Source organism: Phoxinus phoxinus (genome assembly GCF_949152265.1).
Source record: "Phoxinus phoxinus genome assembly, chromosome: 18".
Classification (NCBI taxonomy): domain Eukaryota; kingdom Metazoa; phylum Chordata; class Actinopteri; order Cypriniformes; family Leuciscidae; genus Phoxinus; species Phoxinus phoxinus.
In genome coordinates this window covers 1358548-1378547 of record NC_136893.1, presented here as the reverse complement: position 1 = coordinate 1378547, position 20000 = coordinate 1358548, and the positions used below count along the sequence as shown (strand labels likewise).

General features: G+C 39.5%; 1 protein-coding gene across 3 annotated transcripts in view; it reads right to left on the bottom strand.

Moving 5' to 3' along the window:
- syde2 (synapse defective 1, Rho GTPase, homolog 2 (C. elegans)) overlaps nucleotides 1-15358 on the bottom strand; it is a 43289-nt gene extending 27931 nt beyond the window's left edge. For 2 of the 3 annotated variants that reach the window (XR_013794963.1, XM_079589515.1), the window contains exons 1-2: nucleotides 13988-15358; nucleotides 2689-3003 (exon numbers count right to left, since the gene is read on the bottom strand). Coding sequence is in view for 2 of the 3 variants with exons in the window: in XM_079589515.1 (XP_079445641.1) it covers nucleotides 2689-3003; nucleotides 13988-15143 (1471 nt within the window). In the remaining variant the exon portion in view is untranslated. The remainder of the gene's footprint in view (nucleotides 1-2688; nucleotides 3004-13987) is intronic. The other variant, XM_079589516.1, reaches the window with a different exon arrangement.
- Nucleotides 15359-20000: the final 4642 nt, after the last annotated feature.

The window sequence follows — 20000 nt, the reverse complement described above, 5'->3', positions numbered from 1 at the left end:
CGGAGCTAAAGAGCTCTTTCGGTTTGCTTGCTGCAACTCTCTGATTGGTGGAATTTCCACACAGCATCATGGGTAATGTAGTTTTTCGCAACGAATTCAGCTGTTAAAGGTGCAGTGTGTGAATTTTAGCAGCATCTAGTGGTGAGGTTGCAAATTGCACCCAACAGAAGTTACGGTGGCCAACAGGAAGTGATGTCGTCGTCTGAGACAGCAGAGAGTAGCCAGTTAAACAACGAGGTTTCTTTTCAAAGATTAAGTAGGAAGTTATATACTTTTTTGGCAAATTTGATTTACCTGTTCATCATTGTGTCAGTGTTTTATTCGCTGACTTTAGTTCGCTTCTTTGCACCTTTAAAGGGGTCATGACATGAGAAACCAAATTTGCCTTGATCTTTTGGTATATAAGAGGTCTTTGTGTCATTAAAACGTCCTGCAAGTTTCATAGCTTAAGACGTCCTCCCCGTTATAAACGAATCATTTATTTAATCAAGCTCTAAATACAGCTCGTTCTGGATCCATGGTAAGAAGTGACGTCACGGTACGAAGTGACGTACCAGCGTTTGCATACGACCGCCTCCAGCACAAGACAACTACGCTCACTTCGTATCGCCGCGCGCCTCAAGTGTTCAGTCGACGGAGAGCGAGTGGGTCTGTGTACAGGGAGATTACGACGCCGCAGATGTGCTGTTCCTGCTGTGGACAAACAACATCTGTGAATACGCTGCGAAAGATCCAGTCGTCGGGGAAAAATGGATGCACTTTATTTTTTGCAGACGTCCCAGTCACGGCAGTGTTAATGTAAGTGTTTGTGATACATTTAAGGATGACTGTTTTGAGAACAAATCCCAATATGATGCTTGGCTTTGCCAGAAAACTGTTGCTCAAAGATAAGTCCGTGCCGACTATTCTGGGCTCAACAACGACGACGCAAACTTACTTTTTATCACTGGCTAATATAAACACATTTGTATAAGAGAATCTTGAAAATATGTCGCTTTTCTCGTAGGCCTACATGTGATAGAACATTAAAAATGTTGCCTTTATCAATGCTGCATCTTCAAAGATGGCCTGTCTGTGCATGCATTTCTGTCCGTGGTACACCCTATCATTTCATTGAAATTAGTTAAATAATGTTAAACTGATAATTATGCAACAATAATCCGTTTTCAAGTGTCTCGGGTTACAATTTTTTTATTAATTCAAAATAGTTTGACGTTCCATGTGGACACGGGCTGATCCAGTCTTCGTTGTCGTGGTGATGCTTCATTTTCCTCTGATTCCGGCTCAAACATAATAAGGTTTTATCATTGCAGGAGCCATCGCTTCACATGCATCACCCGGTTAAACAGTTACGCCGAATCCGCAAACGTTCTTGCTGGGGGCGTTAATAATTGATGCATAGGCACTGACGTTAGCCAATCATAGCAGTGGGCGTTAACACTGAACTCTTAAAGGGGAAACACCCCCAAAACAGACTGTGTGAATCAGAGGATGAGAAACAGGGAAAGGTCATAAATCACTACATTTTAAACGTTTTTTGTAAAAAAAACTATAGTAATACTTAGGGCTGACTTCTAATAGTCGAGGATTCGACGATTCGATTCGGAGAGGTCTGATTCGACTATGAACCTCATAGTCGAATACATGGGCGTCAGTTTGGTTTGAAATGTGCTGGGGACAGAGACGCATTCGCATTTTCAGAAGGGCTGGGTACAATTTTATTTATTTTTTCGCTTTCGCGCAGGTCATGTTTTGAAAGACGATGTCCTGTAGCTTACTAATGTATAAATAAAATAAATAAAAATGTATTCAAAAATCTGCTTCACATTTTCAGCAGGGCTGCGGAGCGGCTGTGGGTTGACTCCACACGGTTCTCATGTGCGTTAAAAAGCTTTACGTGGTTTAATGTACCTAAACAACGATTACCAAATTTCCCTCTCATATTGCTCCTCATAACCACTGAAAATGGTAAAAAAATCTAACCCGGAGTCCAATTATTATGGACGTTATCTGATATTAAGCGTTTCTGCTTCACATTTTCAGCAGGGCTGCGGAGCGGCTGTGAGTTGACTCCACGCGGTTCTCATGTGCGTTAAAAAGCTTTACGTGGTTTAATGTAGCCTACCTAAACAACGATCACCAAATTTCTCTCTCATATTGCTCCTCATGTTTATGAAATGTTATGATATATGTGTGATATGTGTTTTTTAGCTCTTTTGTTTGAAATGGAAAAAATCTAGCTGCTATCTTAAAAAAAAAAAAAAAAAAAAAAAAAAAGGTTCGACTATCAGTCGACTATGGCAAAATCTAACGAATCAGATTCGACTATGAAAATCCTTAGTCGAAAACAGCCCTAGTAATACTATAATTGCACCTAAGGGAACATAATAATACAATAAAAAAAAACATGTCATGACCCCTTTAAAGGTGCAGTCTGTAAGAATGACTACAGGCTAGTGGTGGACATAGGTACTGCAGTCCAATTCAAAATATCGGAGATCGTCGTTTCTCCCGCCTCCTCAGACTCGACGCTAACGCGGGTTTGAACGAACGCAATTGACCATGAAAATTGGCAAATTTGAAGCATGAGGTATCGCACAGACCAAAAAACAAAACCAGACATTCCAACACGGAAACGCACATTTCAAATTAAAATAATTAGCATAAACATTATTTTTTTTTAAATACCTGTCGCTCTGACGGTGAGGTTCTCCTCCTGCGTTTTGCACGTGAGCGTCGGTCTTTCGCCGGCCCCGTCGCCGTCGATCACAGGACCCGTGTGAGACACCGTGATGGCGGGAACGCTGTCGGGCTCTTCGTCCTCAGGAATGGGGTTGTACCAAATCTCGCCCTCGTCGTCGGCGTCGTTGTCGTCGGCTAGCCGGGGTCTGAGGACGCTCTGCTGGAGCCAGTTGCGTTTTTTGGAGACGGTGATGTGGTTGAACGGCGCGAAGAAATCTCGCGGATACACACCTGACGACCCGGCGACACACTCCATCGGTGCTACGGAGAGAAACGCAGAACGTCACAAAAGAAACTTCGCTTCGAGATTTTTAGCTAATTTACGGGATATGTTTCTGTGATTAGCACATCATGCAAGAGCATCCGGTTAGATCAGTGCAGAATCACACGGCCATGAAATATTCTCAGGGTGGAATATGAGTTTAAATACATTTAATCTGTGATTAGCACAAAACATGCAAGTTCATCCCAAGCGGAAACCTCCTAGTCTCTCTTGAATCCAACACTGAGAGATTAAACTGCAGTTCCTCCACTGGCCACTAGAGACCAGCTCCAGAAGAGAGTCAACCCCATAGACCCGCATGTTAAACTGCACAACTTTACAGCAGAAATAAACATGTTTACAGTCTGGTACAAAAAGTGGTTTTGGTCTATATAGCTCATTTTCCCCTTCATGACGACTGTGAGGGGGGTGAATTTTTTTATAACTCATCCGTTTAAATTATATCAAGCCTTAAAGTTCTGCATAATTAAGGGCGTGGCCACTTGAGTGACAGGTGGATATCCGCTGATGTCGCGGTTGATGGATTACATGAGACAGGATTGATTTCAGGAAGTCGTTCTGAATCTTTCAACATTCCTTCTGATGTTCATTCATGTTTATTTGCTGCTGTAAGTCGTAGTAAAGAGGAAGAGATGATCGGTTCTACAGATTTAAATGCTTTCCAAACACTTTCGCAGATGTCTAACGTACGAGAGCTCATGCACAGGTTACGTAAACACCTCAGTGAGTATAAACACAGTATCGGGAGGTTTAGGACATGACCTGCTTAAAGTCCTCAGGAGGAAATTAAACACAAAACCTGCAGCAAACTAATTATAATATTTGCAACCAGTGTTGTTTTCAATAAACTAAAACTACTGAAAAACATTTTTGTTAATTGAATAAAGCTGGAATAAAATATAATAGGGATGCACCGATATGACATTTTTGCCGATAATGATAACCGATAATCCTTTATATTTGAAAGCCGATAACCGATATATCGGCATTAATATATCAGCCAAATTTTATTATCGGGCCGCTAACGATAACATTAAAACTGAACATATATCGTCCGATACCGATATGGTGGCCGATATATCGTGCATTGCATTTAGGAAATATTTAAAGAAAAACTAAAACTAATAAACTGACAAAAGCACTAAATAAATAAAATTAAAAATAAAATATAAAAAAGCTATTTCAAAATATCAATAAAAACTACATAATACTATATATATATACTTCAAAATATCTATAAATCTATAATAGTATATGAATAATGCTAAGTTTACAAATAATTTTTCTATTTACATTTTTTATTTCATATCTAATTTGACAAATTCATAGAGTTGAAAATTTCAAAATAAAAGCTACTTCAAAAGAATTATAAATACAAATTATAATCGTATATAAATTGTGCTAAAATTACAAGTTTCTAATATTTAAAAAAAAGTATATAGAAAAAATTACTTGTAAACATTTAGTATTTTTATATATCATTATGAATTTATTGATATTTTGAGGTTGCTTTTATTTATTTTCAGTTTTATATTTTCAACTGTACATCTATCACATTTAAAAGATTTGTACAGCTGAAAATATTAAAGTAAAAGCTACTTCAAAATATAAATAAAACTAATAAGTATATAAATGATGCTAAAATAAGTTTTTACCATTTAAAAAAAAATATTTTCATATTTAATTTGACACAAATGATTTAATATTATATTTTTTATATTTTAAACTATACAACTAAATTGTATTTTATAAAAAAATATGAGAATTTTTTTTAAATAACTTGTTATTTTAGTATTAGTTTATATACAATTATGAATTTATTGATATTTTGAAGTAGCTTTTATTTATTTTAGTTTTATATTTTCAACTGTACATCTATCACATTTATTAAAAGATTTGTACAGCTGAAAATATTAAAGTAAAAGCTACTTCAAAATTTTAATAAAACTAATAAGTATATAAATGATGCTAAAATAAGTTTTTACCATTTAAAAAAAAAATTTCATATTTAATTTGACACAAATTATTTAATATTATATTTTTTATATTTTAAACTATACAACTAACTTTTATTTTATAAAAAAAAATTGAGAAAAAAATAAATAGAAAAAATAACTTGTTATTTTAGTATCAGTTTATATACAATTATGGATTTATTTATATTTTGAAGTAGAATTTATTTTTCTATCACATTTTCTTTTAAATTTGTACAGTTGAAAATATAAAAATAAAAGCAACTTCACATCTATTTTAGTATATAACACTAAAATTACAGTTACTGTTTCTCTATCTTTAAAAAATAGAAATTGTATGTGAAGAAAGGGTCAGATGTACAGTATATGTGATGTTTTCCTGAAAAACGTCCAGTGGATGAAACATCTGGAAAACATTTGCTGTGAGAACGACACAATTTTAAAGTCTTATCTCTTTCCAGGCTGAACAGTCAACATTCAGCAGAACATCATGAACTCAGAGCAAAAGTTATGGACCGACTGCCACAAAACTACTGATTATCTGAGTGTGTTTGTGACACACACACACGATCTTCTTCAGCACATCTCAGTAAACACTCCTGGATCAGGACATGGAATGATAAATGTTGCTTAGAAAATCGCATGTAAAGTCCGACTCACACAAGACACCGCACACACACACACACACACACACACACTGTAGAAGCACTGAATAAAGCTTGACACAACGCAACCGACTTCCAGTGCTTCGGTCAGTGTGTGTGTGTGTGTGCGTGTGTTTTGAGAGGTCGAAAGGAGACCTGAAAATAAAGCGCTTCATTACAGTGTGTGTGTGTGTGTGTGTGTGTGTGTGTGTGTGTGTGTGTGTTCTGTCGAAGCGGTTTCCCCGCCGCGGGAATTCTGGGATTCGGGAATGAACAACAAGAGTTCAGGTTGAGGATGCTCCCGTTCTTGCAGATCAATGACATTCAAAGTCACATGACATTTGATTAGTCCAACACACGTTAGCAATATGTACACTACCACTCAAAAGATTTACATTTAGTTCCTAATGCTCATCGGTATTCCATAAATCTGCAGATATACTATATATATATATATATATCTGTATTAGAGCTGCACGAAGATCGCAATCTCGATTCACACTAGGTAAAGTTTTAATGAAGTGTGTGTGTGTGTGTGAGAATTAGGGCTGCATAACGATTAATCGCAACTAATCGTTAGCAGAATAAAAGTTTTTGTTTACATCATATATGTGTGTGTGTACTGTGTAAAATAATTCTGTATTTATAAATACATAAACATGCATGTATATATTTAAGAAAAAAATATATTTATATATTAAGTATTTATAATTACATATCATAAAAATTATATTTAAATATATATAAACATGTAAATATTTTTAAAATATATACATGCATGTGTGTGTATTTATAAATACAGAATTATTTTACTCAGATTAATCGTTATGCAGCCCTAATTCTCTCTCTCACACACACACACACACACACACACACACACACACACACACACACACACACACACACACACACACACACACACACACACACACACACACACACACACACACACACACACACACACACACACACACACACACACACACACACACACACACACACACACACACACACACACACACACACACACACACACACACACACACACACTTCACTCCCCTATAAAATCAACCCAATTATTTTAGAAGGATTCATTCTTTTCAAATAGAGCTATTCAGATTATCTGTTGGAATAGTTTTTATATCGCAATATAGAGTATATATCGCAGAAAAAAAACTAAATATCGCAATGTAGTTTTCATCCAGTATTAAACCCAGTCTGGAGCCGCACGGGTATATCTGTGTGTGTGTGTGTGTGTGACCCTGGATCACAAACCCAGTCTGGAGCCGCACGGGTATATCTGTGGCAATAGCAACTATACACTGTATGGGTCAAAATTATCCATTTTTCTTTTATGCCAAAAATCATGAGGATATTAAGATCATGTTCATGAAGATATTTAGTAAATGTCCTACCGTAAATATATAAAACATGTATTTTTGTGAGTGAATGCAGCACAATCGTGAACATAAATGCACAACTTTAAAGGAGATTTTCTCAATGTTTACATTTTTTTGCTCCTCAGATTCCAGATTTTCAATAGTTGTGTCTCGACCAAATATTGTCCTATCCTAACACACCACACATCAGTGGAGAGATTATTTATTCAGCTTTCAGATTATATATATATATATCTCAATTTCATAAAATTGACCCATGTGACTGGTGTAGGGTCACATATAATTTAAACAGACTGCAGCCATTAACATTTAGTCAGAAGCTCCAGTAAATCACGTCTATTCATGATTAACAAAAAACGTTGATTCTCAGTTGATCCAGAATCCTGCAGCTCTACTGTACGTGTGTGTGTGTGTGTGTGTGTGTGTGTGTGTGGGACGTGATTTACGGACGAGATTAAGTCTTGCTGTGACACGCTGCAGTAAAGATGGCTGTGATATGCATTATCACGTTTCTCATGTCTCATTCCCAGACGGTTTCACTCGTAAACACAGTGTCAGTATATCATTACAGACGCTCGAGTGTTCCTGTGTTATTACAGCCGAAGCGTTCCCCCAACATCTAAAGCATGTGATGCTGGTCTTATGTAAGGAGGATTGAACGCTCTCGATAAGCTCTTTAGCGGATCTTTCCTCCTCGGCTGATTCTCCTGTGCAGACGCACGGACACCCGGAGATGAAGGACACAAAAAGAGGAACACAAGGTGTTGGACACACAGGTCGACTGAATCACTGAGGTGTGTTCAAACAGTCATGTGCCCTATCTCACACCCAGCGCAATTGACTTTGTACTGGACGCATGTCTCATTCCTATTCTGCACCCGCGCACAGCGACTCTTCCCTCCACAGACGCACGTCGGTAAATTAGGGAATGAACTTGCGCTCGGGGGGACGGTTCAGTGTAAAGAGGAGTGTGTTCCGGCGCAAACGTTCCCTGGTGATATTCTGCAGTTTCAGAAAACAACTCCGCCACTGACCAGGAGAAACCCAGTCTAAAGACAGCGGCGCCGCGCGTTAGTCATATGCTATTTTAAGGGCGCGTGCTTGGCCATTATGTAGCGTGTGAACAACACACACACTTTGATTCTCTCATCTAAACAGATGCAGCAGTTTTCATTTTTGCAAATCATACATTATTACAAGGAAAAATATTAACACACGAGGGAAATCATTGTTGTGTCCGTGAAGATGTGAAAAAATAGGCACAGGGGCCGGAGCTTCAAGAGCTCATGTCCTCTTACCTCACACACACACACACACACACACACACACACACTGAAAATTTAAAAAACTTTTTGCCTTTTATGTTCAAACCGGAGTCAGAAAGATGGAGAGACTCAAGAAGAAGTGACAACATGTAGAAGAACAGGACATTTCTGAATGTTAGTTGATGAATTTATGTAGATTATGTAGTTATCTTCTAGTCACTGATTAGCATATTCTGTCTTGATAATCTATAAATCGTGTTCTCGGAGGCGGGGTTTATGTAAATGTTAGGGTTGGTGATGATGTCACTAACGGGAGGAATGTCGTGTAGTTCCTCCAGCCGTTTGTTGTAGTTCTTAAAAAGCGATTTCTTTAAAGTAAATATCTCCCTTTGCTCTGAACTTTGAGCGTTGTAACTTTGCAGATGTTGTTTATGATCAAACACAACATTACACACTAACTACAGTTAGAAAACACAACATTACACACTAACTACAGTTAGAAAACACAACATTACACACTAACTACAGTTAGAAAACACAACATTACACACTAACTACAGTTAGAAAACACATTACACACTAACTACAGTTAGAAAACACAACATTACACACTAACTACAGTTAGAAAACACAACATTACACACTAACTACAGTTAGAAAACACAACATTACACACTAACTACAGCTAGAAAACACAACATTACACACTAACTACAGTTAGAAAACACAACATTACACACTCACTACAGTTAGAAAACACAACATTACACACTAACTACAGTTAGAAAACACAACATTACACACTAACTACAGTTAGAAAACACAACATTACACACTAACTACAGTTAGAAAACACAACATTACACACTAACTACAGTTAGACAACACAACATTACACACTAACTACAGTTAGAGAACACAACATTACACACTAACTACAGTTAGAAAACACAACATTACACACTAACTACAGCTAGAAAACACAACATTACACACTAACTACAGTTAGAGAACACAACATTACACACTCACTACAGTTAGAAAACACAACATTACACACTAACTACAGTTAGAAAACACAACATTACACACTAACTACAGTTAGAAAACACAACATTACACACTAACTACAGCTAGAAAACACAACATTACACACTAACTACAGTTAGAGAACACAACATTACACACTCACTACAGTTAGAAAACACAACATTACACACTAACTACAGTTAGAAAACACAACATTACACACTAACTACAGCTAGAAAACACAACATTACACACTAACTACAGTTAGAAAACACAACATTACACACTAACTACAGTTAGAAAACACAACATTACACACTAACTACAGTTAGAAAACACAACATTACACACTCACTACAGTTAGAAAACACAACATTACACACTAACTACAGTTAGAGAACACAACATTACACACTAACTACAGTTAGAAAACACAACATTACACACTAACTACAGTTAGAAAACACAACATTACACACTAACTACAGTTAGAGAACACAACATTACACACTCACTACAGTTAGAAAACACAACATTACACACTAACTACAGTTAGAAAACACAACATTACACACTAACTACAGCTAGAAAACACAACATTACACACTAACTACAGTTAGAAAACACAACATTACACACTAACTACAGTTAGACAACACAACATTACACACTAACTACAGTTAAAAAACACAACATTACACACTAACTACAGTTAGAAAACACAACATTACACACTAACTACAGTTAGAAAACACAACATTACACACTAACTACAGCTAGACAACACAACATTACACACTAACTACAGTTAGACAACACAACATTACACACTAACTACAGTTAAAAAAGTCAAATCATAATCAACCAGGCCAACGATTTTTGTAAAGAAACACACTTTCAGAGTGTTACTCTCTGGATTTTCGGGTTGTTTGTTGCAGGATATTTAAATTATGTTAAAAGTGTCCAAAATATGTTTCTAGTTCTTTTGATTGGATCATCCTTCTTCGGAAGTGTTTCGTTTGGCTCCTGATCTGCTTCTCCCGCGGCGTGTGTGTGTGTGTGTGTGTGTAATTGTTTCCCGACTCCCTTGAGCTACGGCTTCTGTAACTGAATACGCTGCTCCATATTTAGAAGTGTCTAAAGTTCACGCTTGTTTGTGCGTCTGATGTGCACGTGTGTGTGTGTGTGTGTGTGTGTGTGTGTGTGTGTGTGTGTGTGTGTGTGTGTGTAAATATTCAGAGGAAGGCAGTAAATGTGTGTTGGCTGGAATTCTGTGCGTGTGAGAGCTTGTCCTCCGTTATGAAAGACCCTTTAACTGAGTCTCGGCATTCACAGCTGAGCTTTTAACTCGATAACCTCGATCGCACACACACTCCGTCAAACCCGAACCCTGAACAACATCTGAACCAGTTTCTCAATCAAACACACGCTCGGGGATCCGGACGCTCCCGAAACAGGGTTCTCTACAGCTTCATCACTTCTTTAAAGACCCGTTGAGAAAGTCTTAGGCTCCACTACACAGTGTTGTGTTACGCATTACAAGTAACTTGAGTTATGTAATCAGATTACTTTTTAGTAACTAGTAAAGTAACGTAATACTTTTCAAATTTACAACAAAATATCCAAGTTAATTTTTCACATGTATTGACTGACAGCTGTCCTGTCCCCATGATAAACCGTAAGTGCAGAGGTGGTGTGTGTGTGTGTGTGTGTGTGTAAACATGATGGTTACTGTAGTTCTAGACTAAATGTGAGCATTTACTCGTCTCACTTGCACACAAAAAAGATTCAATATTCCTCAAAATGAATCAAATCAGTGAAATGCAGAATCAGAACACTATGCAAACGTCCAATACATTTAAAAAAATAATAAATAATGCGCTTAAATGCATTATGCATCTCACTTTATTGACCAATGTACTCGCTTCTGGCCTTCGATGTTTCAGTTGAACCATAAGCAAACATACCAAACGTAACGCATTACCTTTCTAAAAAAGTAACTAAGTAACGCTTTTTAAGGGGGTAACGTAATATTGTAAAGCATTACTTTCAAAAGTAACTTCTCAACACTGCGACTAGAACATGTTTCCTGCTTGAATGTTTATTATTCTCCTCATATTCTCCATTGTTGCGGCTCCTCTCTTCCCAGTCTGTCAGTAACGCTCGGTTTACTTCCTGTCTCTATGAAGCCCCTCCTCCTGAAAAGCACACTGTGCTCTGATTGGCCGGCTGGAGCAGTGTGTTGTGATTGGTCGAGCGATTTGAGTGTGTTTGAGAAATATCCCACCCTTTACTATAACCGCCAGTTTAACACACTACTAACTAACTCAACCAGGCCCCGCCCCTTTATTCTGCGTATTAATTATTTAGAAAAAATAATAATAGGTCGGTAGGAACTACACGACATCCCTCCCGGAATATCACCAACCCTAACATTTACATAAACCCCGCCTCCGAGAACACGATTTATAGATTATCAAGACAGAATATGCTAATCAGTGACTAGAAGATAACTACACATAATCTACATAAATTCATCAACTAACCATTCAGAAATGTCCTGTTCTTCTACATGTTGTCACTTCTTCTCGAGTCTCTCCATCTTTCTGACTCCGGTTTGAACATAAAAGGCTAAAAGTTTTTTACATTTTCAGTGTGTGTGTGTGTGTGTGAGGTACAAGGACACAAGCTCTTGAAGCTCCGCCCCCTGTGCTGGGAGCAGCAGCTCATTTGCATTTAAAGGGACAGACACAAAACGGTGTGTTTTTGCTCACCCTCAAAAAGTGACGATTTTAACATGATATATAAAAACATCTGTGGGGTATTTTGAGCTAAAGCTTCACACACACACTCTGGGGACATCAGAGACTTATTTTACATCTTGTGAAAAGGCCATTATACCACCGCTTTAAAGCTTCTGCTCGAGGATTCTGGGAGTTTTAAATGAATAAACTCCGCTGTTATCCGAGTTTTCCCATTATTCCCATTGCCACATCCCAATACTGCGCCACATTCTGACATTCAATCCCGCGATGATGTCATCGCCAGCTCTGACCAATCAGCTCGCTGTATTAGAGGACACACTGGACACAATGTTACTTTAAAATGTGAATCTTATATACAAATCTTTTACCTTAAAAAAATAAAATAAATTATTTTACACAATTAAGCTTGTTGTTTTGCACTGTGATGTTTCTCTCTCACACACACACACACACACACACACACACACACACACACACACACACACACACACACACACACACACACACACACACACACACACACACACACACACACACACACACACACACACACACACACACACACTGCCAACTTAATTTAAATAATGCAAAATAATGCCACAATGCCAATAACATTAAAGATACAAAACTGGTCTCGTTTTCCTTCAGCAAAATATAATTTCTTCATTTTTCTTTTTGAATTAGGGTTAAAATATTATTTTCCTAAAAAGAACTGTGTAAGTGAATAGATCCGAGCACAAACGCTCCTAACATTAGTTCAGTGCACTGTTGAGATCTCACACACCTACGACTGAAATAACCCGTGGATAACAGAACACACTAATCCCAGTTTAACAAACGTGTAATGTGTCTTTTCTAATCCCGCATTCAAGCCCTCGGGAACAGAGCAAACAAGTGAAACCACGGCCTTGGCATTCCAAATATTCCCTCCCTGGGGCTCAGTGTGTGTGTGTGTGTGTGTGTGTGTGTGTGTATCCCGCTGAAGAAGAATCTCTGGAGAGCAGCTCCCTCTGGGCAAACACACACAGCACCGGCTCATCAGAACACACACTTTCTGGAGAATATTAAGAGTAATGTTGACAATTAGTGTGTGTGTGTGTGTGTGTGAGAGAGAGATATTATGAGAGTGTGTGTGTGTGTGTGTGTGTGTGTGTGTGTGTGTGTGTGTGTGTGTGCGAGTGTGTGTGTGTGTGTGTGTGTGTGTGTGTGTGTGTGTGTGTGTGTGTGTGTGTGTGTGAGAGTGTGTGAGTGAGTGAGTCTGTGTGTGTGTGTGTGAGAGAGTGTGTGAGTGAGATTGTGTGAGAGTGTGCATGTGTGTGTATATGCGTGTGTGAGTGTGAGTACGTGCGTGTGTGAGTGCACGCATGTGTGTGTGAGAGAGAGAGAGAGAGAGAGAGAGAGCGTGTGTGTATGTGTATGCGTGTGTGAGAGTGTGAATGCATGTGTGAGTGCGCGCACGTGTGTGTGTGTGTGTGTGTGTGTGTGTGTGTGTGTGTGTGTGAGTGAGTCTGTGTGACAGAGAGTGTGTGTGTATGGGTGTGTGTGTGTATCAACAGTTGTCTCCTCAAAAACAAACACTCTTCCCTGCCACACACTCCAGTCTGAAATGAACCATCAACACCAAAGTCATGTTTTACTCTCAGCCGATGCACTTCGGATTAAAGAGACGATAATCTGATTTTCAGAGTCAGAAAAAGACAGTGTGTGTGTGTGTGTGTGTGTGTGTGTGTTAGTAAAGTGCAACTTTCTTCCATGCTCGTGTTACGTGAAAAATCCACGTTAGTCATGATGAAGCAAGAGGAGTTTAAACCCGACACCAGTTATAAAGAAACACCCGGTTATAGAAACACCCGGTTAGAGATGATCGAGGCTCGAGCTCCGCGTACCTGCTTTCGGCCTCACGGAGGATCCCGCGATCCGGTGCTTCATCTCGGTCGAGAGCACGCGCCCTTTCTGCATCCACTCCTGCATCTTGTTCACGGTCACTCCCGGGTGTATGTGCGCGGGACCGTCGCGGGACCGGCGCGCGCCCGGCGTTGTCGGGACGACTCCCGTAGTGTTCGCGGAAACCAGTTCGTGAACCGATTCAACCGGAGGGTCCGCGCTTAACAACGAGTACGTGACCCTGCTATCGCTCACCGACCGCTGGAGAACCGGCTCACTCCCGGTGTTCGGGATATTCTCCAAACTTCTGCTCTCCGTTAAACCGAGAACCGTACACAAACGCCCGCTAGATAACCCCGAGCTCACGCTACTCACACTATCGTCCTCCACGAACCCATTATCTTCAACCTGACCATCAAAACTGATGTTTAAAAGCAAGTAATACGCTTCTTTTAACTGCGACTTCAGTCGGTTCGTCTCTAGCGCGGTTTTGCTGGATATTTTCTCAACTACGTTTCGCTCGTTCGCGTGATTTTGAACGTATGGTTCGTAAAATGGCAGAATTTGGTTATCATAATAATCGTCGTCCTCGCTGTCGACCGAGTGGTGTCGAGGGGCCCCGGGGGCCACGGTGATTTCCAGCTCGGTGGGGAAAAAACTCGGGTTTTGCATCCTAAAATCCCCGTGATATTCCAGTGCACTCTCTAAAACCTGAATTAAATCGCTTTCCTGGATATTCCCGTCTATATAATCGAACATATCGCTGGTTTTTGTGTCGCACGTAGTGCTGATCTCCGCGGACTTTTGCTCGCGTAATGTAACATGTGTTTGTTTACGCGTTTGATCTTGACCATCTGTTGGATCTGCCTCTGTTTGTGCTTTTGAATCGGGACTTCCGAAGCCTATCGAGTCCCCGATCGTGTGGAAGCGCTTCGGTTCGGTGTGATCCGAGACCCCGGGAACTGGGGCCCTGGTCCGGTGCGAGTCCGGGTCTCGCGACCCCGGTCCGGTTCTCATCTCACGTGATAAATAATAATCTCTGTCTGACTGCGTTTGAGAAACTTTTTCTTTACCTTCTCTCGCCCGGTTCGCGTCTTTCCCTTTGGGTTTCTTGCCCCTGAGTTTGGCTAGAATTGTCCTCCGCAGAGGATCAGCCATCGGTACCGATCCGGTCCTCCAGCGTTAGTTCCGATCAGCGGCGCTCCGGAGCAGAAGTGACCGAGCGAGAGGCGCGTCTGAGCGGGCAGGAGAGTCCGACACACCGCGGTCTGAGCGAAGCTCCATGATCCACTGAAATCATCAAATCACACACACATTCTCTCTCTCTCTCTCTCTCTCTCTCTCTCTCTCTCTCTCTCTCTCTCTCTGTCTCTAAATAGTTCAGATAGTTTCTGTGGGGGTTAAAGGTTTAGAGGCGGAGCTCAAACAAACTCCACATGCAACCCAGATCTCTCCACTACACTAGCTTGCTAGCTTGGCTATTCTATACTGGGTTACACTTTATTTTAAGGTGTCATTGTTATAGTGTAATTATATATTTAAGTAGCCTATATAAAAATGCTGTTCTTATTTTTGCCCAGTCCAAATATCTAACAATTCTTAAATCAAGATCCATTTCCGTTTTTTTGTGCCCTTTTGCCTTAATAACTTTATTATGAATTAAAATGATGATAGGCTATATATGTATATATATTTTCGAGTTGAGCCACTTTATTTTCCCCTACATCACGGACACCACGTCCTAGCCTGCTGAAAGCGACTTATTAACATTTGGTAATATTAAGTAACTACATTTACTATGTGGTTAGGGTATGATTATGGTTTGGTTGAGGGTTAGTTGCATGTAATTATGCATAATTTACTGTTATTACTAGTACATGTAACATATGTAACAAGGACACTGTAAAATAAAGTGTTACATGTCTATAATAACACTTGTATTTAGGCTACTAGTAATTACATTTAAAGTAGGCTACTTTACTTAAATATATATATATATATATATATATATATATATATATATATATATATAAAATAACGTGAAATATTACTTAAAAACTATAATTATATTTTTAATATATTGCATATATTAGAATAATCTACATACATATACCTACTATAATATACATACTACATATGCTTGATCATATTAAATAAATCAGAATTTAGACAATTTTATTTGAGAACACAGACACACTATGTAAAACGTAAAACAAGTTTTTTTATATATATAGGCTATATATGAAGACTTCAGATGTAAACGCCTCTAAGTGCCATAATCTGAAATTATCTTCTAAAATTATCATTTTTATCAAGCTCGTATATATTTAAAGCTGCAGTCCGTCGTTTTTCCTCTTTGTCGCCATCTCTGTTAGAAATCTGCAATTGCAGTTATTCGCGGAATTATTAACTGTGCGTGGGTAGTAAATCGGCATGAAACAGCGCGGATGAACACAATGTATTGAGGCTGCCGCGTCGCTGTGGATACTGTAACGTTACTGTCATCAGCAATCTCAGAGTATACTTTTTGAAAGTGTCAACATTAGAATTTTCATCTGAAAATGTCATCTGAACAAGTAAGTAACATTCACTTTTGTTCTGACCAAATTCGGGGGGTGGGGGGAAGCATTGCAGTAGGCTATATATCATGCTGATTAAATCTAACGATTGCTTATATCACGTCAAAACGTGAAAAATATATATTTTCTGTAGCCAATCTGAAGTCCGAAGTCTTTTGGGTTTTACAACTGGTGAATCTCCAGTTGTCCCTGGTGATTGTCGCTTTAAACTTTCGGGATCCGCCATACCAAGTGCTAAGCTAAATCTCCACCATCATCCACACACGCTAGCCGGGACTCCTTCTCTATGTGTACAGAAGTGACGTAATGACGCAAAGACATGCTCGAAATTCCCGCGGAAATCCACCAGTACCACTGGAATTAAAATCATTATTACAAGCTTACCGTTTTGAATCGAGGTAAGGCAAGCAGATCGTTTTGAACACTGGCTGGTTACGTTTTTTTTCAAAAATGTCTTTTTTGATATTTTTAAACCCAAAAAAGTGCCGGACTGCAGCTTTAAGTTCAGTAATTTCACTTTAATTACTTTTATTTTTAATAATTAATACGTAATTTCCATTGCCATTAAAGTGAGATAACTGAACATAAACATAAAATGATAATTTAAGAAGAAAATTTCATATATATATATATATATATATATATATATATATATATATATATATATATATATATATATAAGAACTAAGTAAAAATATATAGGCTAATAAAAGTACTCTATATAATACATTTTTATTTATTATATTTACAAATGTAATGAATATAGAGTGACTCAGTTTACCTGAATTGATCCTATACTGTATAAAAATAAGATATAATATAATAATTCATTAGATTAAAAACAGTCTGACTGTCATGAATTGTTTTTGTATATTTCTATTTGAATATTCATCCAATTCTGATCAGTTTATATGCATAAATATATATTATGTTAAATATATAGGTTTAGGGGTCGTGTGTGTGTGTGTGTGTGTTGGGTAGGTTTAGGGGTCGGGTTAGTGTGTGTGTGTGTGTGTGTGTCTGTGTGATGGGTAGGTTTAGGGGTCGGGTTAGTGTGTGTGTGTGTGTGTGTGTGTGTGTGTCTGTGTGATGGGTAGGTTTAGGGGTCGGGTTAGTGTGTGTGTGTGTGTGTGTGTGTCTGTGTGTGTCTGTGTGATGGGTAGGTTTAGGGGTCGGGTTAGTGTGTGTGTGTGTGTGTGTGTGTGTGTGTGTGTGTGTGTGTGTCTGTGTGATGGGTAGGTTTAGGGGTCGGGTTAGTGTGTGTGTGTGTCTGTGTGATGGGTAGGTTTAGGGGTCGTGTGTGTGTGTGTGTGTGTGTGTGTGTCTGTGTGATGGGTAGGTATAGGGGTCGGGTTAGTGTGTGTGTGTGTGTGTCTGTGTGATGGGTAGGTTTAGGGGTCGGGTTAGTGTGTGTGTGTCTGTTGGGTAGGTTTAGGGGTCGGGTTAGTGTGTGTGTGTGTGTGTGTGTGTGTCTGTTGGGTAGGTTTAGGGGTCGGGTTAGTGTGTGTGTGTGTGTGTCTGTTGGGTAGGTTTAGGGGTCGGGTTAGTGTGTGTGTGTGTGTGTCTGTTGGGTAGGTTTAGGGGTCGGGTTAGTGTGTGTGTGTGTGTCTGTGTGATGGGTAGGTTTAGGGGTCGGGTTAGTGTGTGTGTGTGTGTGTGTGTCTGTTGGGTAGGTTTAGGGGTCGGGTTAGTGTGTGTGTGTGTGTGTGTGTGTCTGTTGGGTAGGTTTAGGGGTCGGGTTAGTGTGTGTGTGTGTGTCTGTGTGATGGGTAGGTTTAGGGGTCGGGTTAGTGTGTGTGTGTGTGTGTGTCTGTGTGATGGGTAGGTTTAGGGGTCGGGTTAGTGTGTGTGTGTGTGTCTGTGTGATGGGTAGGTTTAGGGGTCGGGTTAGTGTGTGTGTGTGTGTCTGTTGGGTAGGTTTAGGGGTCGGGTTAGTGTGTGTGTGTGTGTGTCTGTTGGGTAGGTTTAGGGGTCGGGTTAGTGTGTGTGTGTGTGTCTGTGTGATGGGTAGGTTTAGGGGTCGGGTTAGTGTGTGTGTGTGTGTGTGTGTGTGTGTGTGTGTGTGTCTGTGTGATGGGTAGGTTTAGGGGTCGGGTTAGTGTGTGTGTGTGTGTCTGTGTGATGGGTAGGTTTAGGGGTCGGGTTAGTGTGTGTGTGTGTGTGTGTGTGTGTGATGGGTAGGTTTAGGGGTCGGGTTAGTGTGTGTGTGTGTGTGTCTGTGTGATGGGTAGGTTTAGGGGTCGGGTTAGTGTGTGTGTGTGTGTGTGTGTGTGTGTGTGTGTCTGTGTGATGGGTAGGTTTAGGGGTCGGGTTAGTGTGTGTGTGTGTGTGTGTGTGTGTGTGATGGGTAGGTTTAGGGGTCGGGTTAGTGTGTGTGTGTGTGTGTGTGTGTGTGTGTGTGTGTGTGTCTGTGTGATGGGTAGGTTTAGGGGTCGGGTTAGTGTGTGTGTGTGTGTGTGTGTGTGTGTGTGTGTGTGTGTGATGGGTAGGTTTAGGGGTCGGGTTAGTGTGTGTGTGTGTCTGTGTGATGGGTAGGTTTAGGGGTCGGGTTAGTGTGTGTGTGTGTGTGTTGGGTAGGTTTAGGGGTCGGGTTAGTGTGTGTGTGTGTGTGTGTGTGTGTGTGTGATGGGTAGGTTTAGGGGTCGGGTTAGTGTGTGTGTGTGTCTGTGTGATGGGTAGGTTTAGGGGTCGGGTTAGTGTGTGTGTGTGTGTGTTGGGTAGGTTTAGGGGTCGGGTTAGTGTGTGTGTGTGTGTGTGTGTGTGTGTGTGATGGGTAGATTTAGGGGTCGGGTTAGTGTGTATATATATATAATTTTAATTCATAATAAACTTATTAAGCTCGACATTCTTCCTGGAACCGTCAGGAAGTCAGTATTAATTTATGACCCTGTCAAACATATAGCATGTGTTTATGATAATGATCAGGCCTGTTTGAACAGATTCACACTAATAGCCTGATTATGTCTCAATAGGATAATCATAATCATCACACACGGAATTATTATATCCCATCCGCTCCTCAGGGGAAAGCGATTCGCTCGTTCACTCTCATTCATATTCATATTCATATTCATGTGTTGTTGATCAGCGGGTCGGAGCACGTCTGGGAATGATGGGAGTTTTTATCTGACCGGTAAATCACTTCCATCCGAGATCCTGAGAAGCTGACTCATGTTTCATGATCCCTTATTCATAATCACATGAACAATTCATAACTTTATCAATGTTCTGTATCTGAACAACAACTCGGACTGAAAACATTCCCGTTACTCGACGTCAAATCAATGTTTAATTCAATAAAATATAAATAATGTTAACAAAGATTGATAAAAACTAGTTTTTCGTTACCAAAATTACAACAACAAAAATGATTCAGTTTTCATATTTTCACGTTTACTCAGTTTATCTGTAAAAATAATATATTATATAATCATTA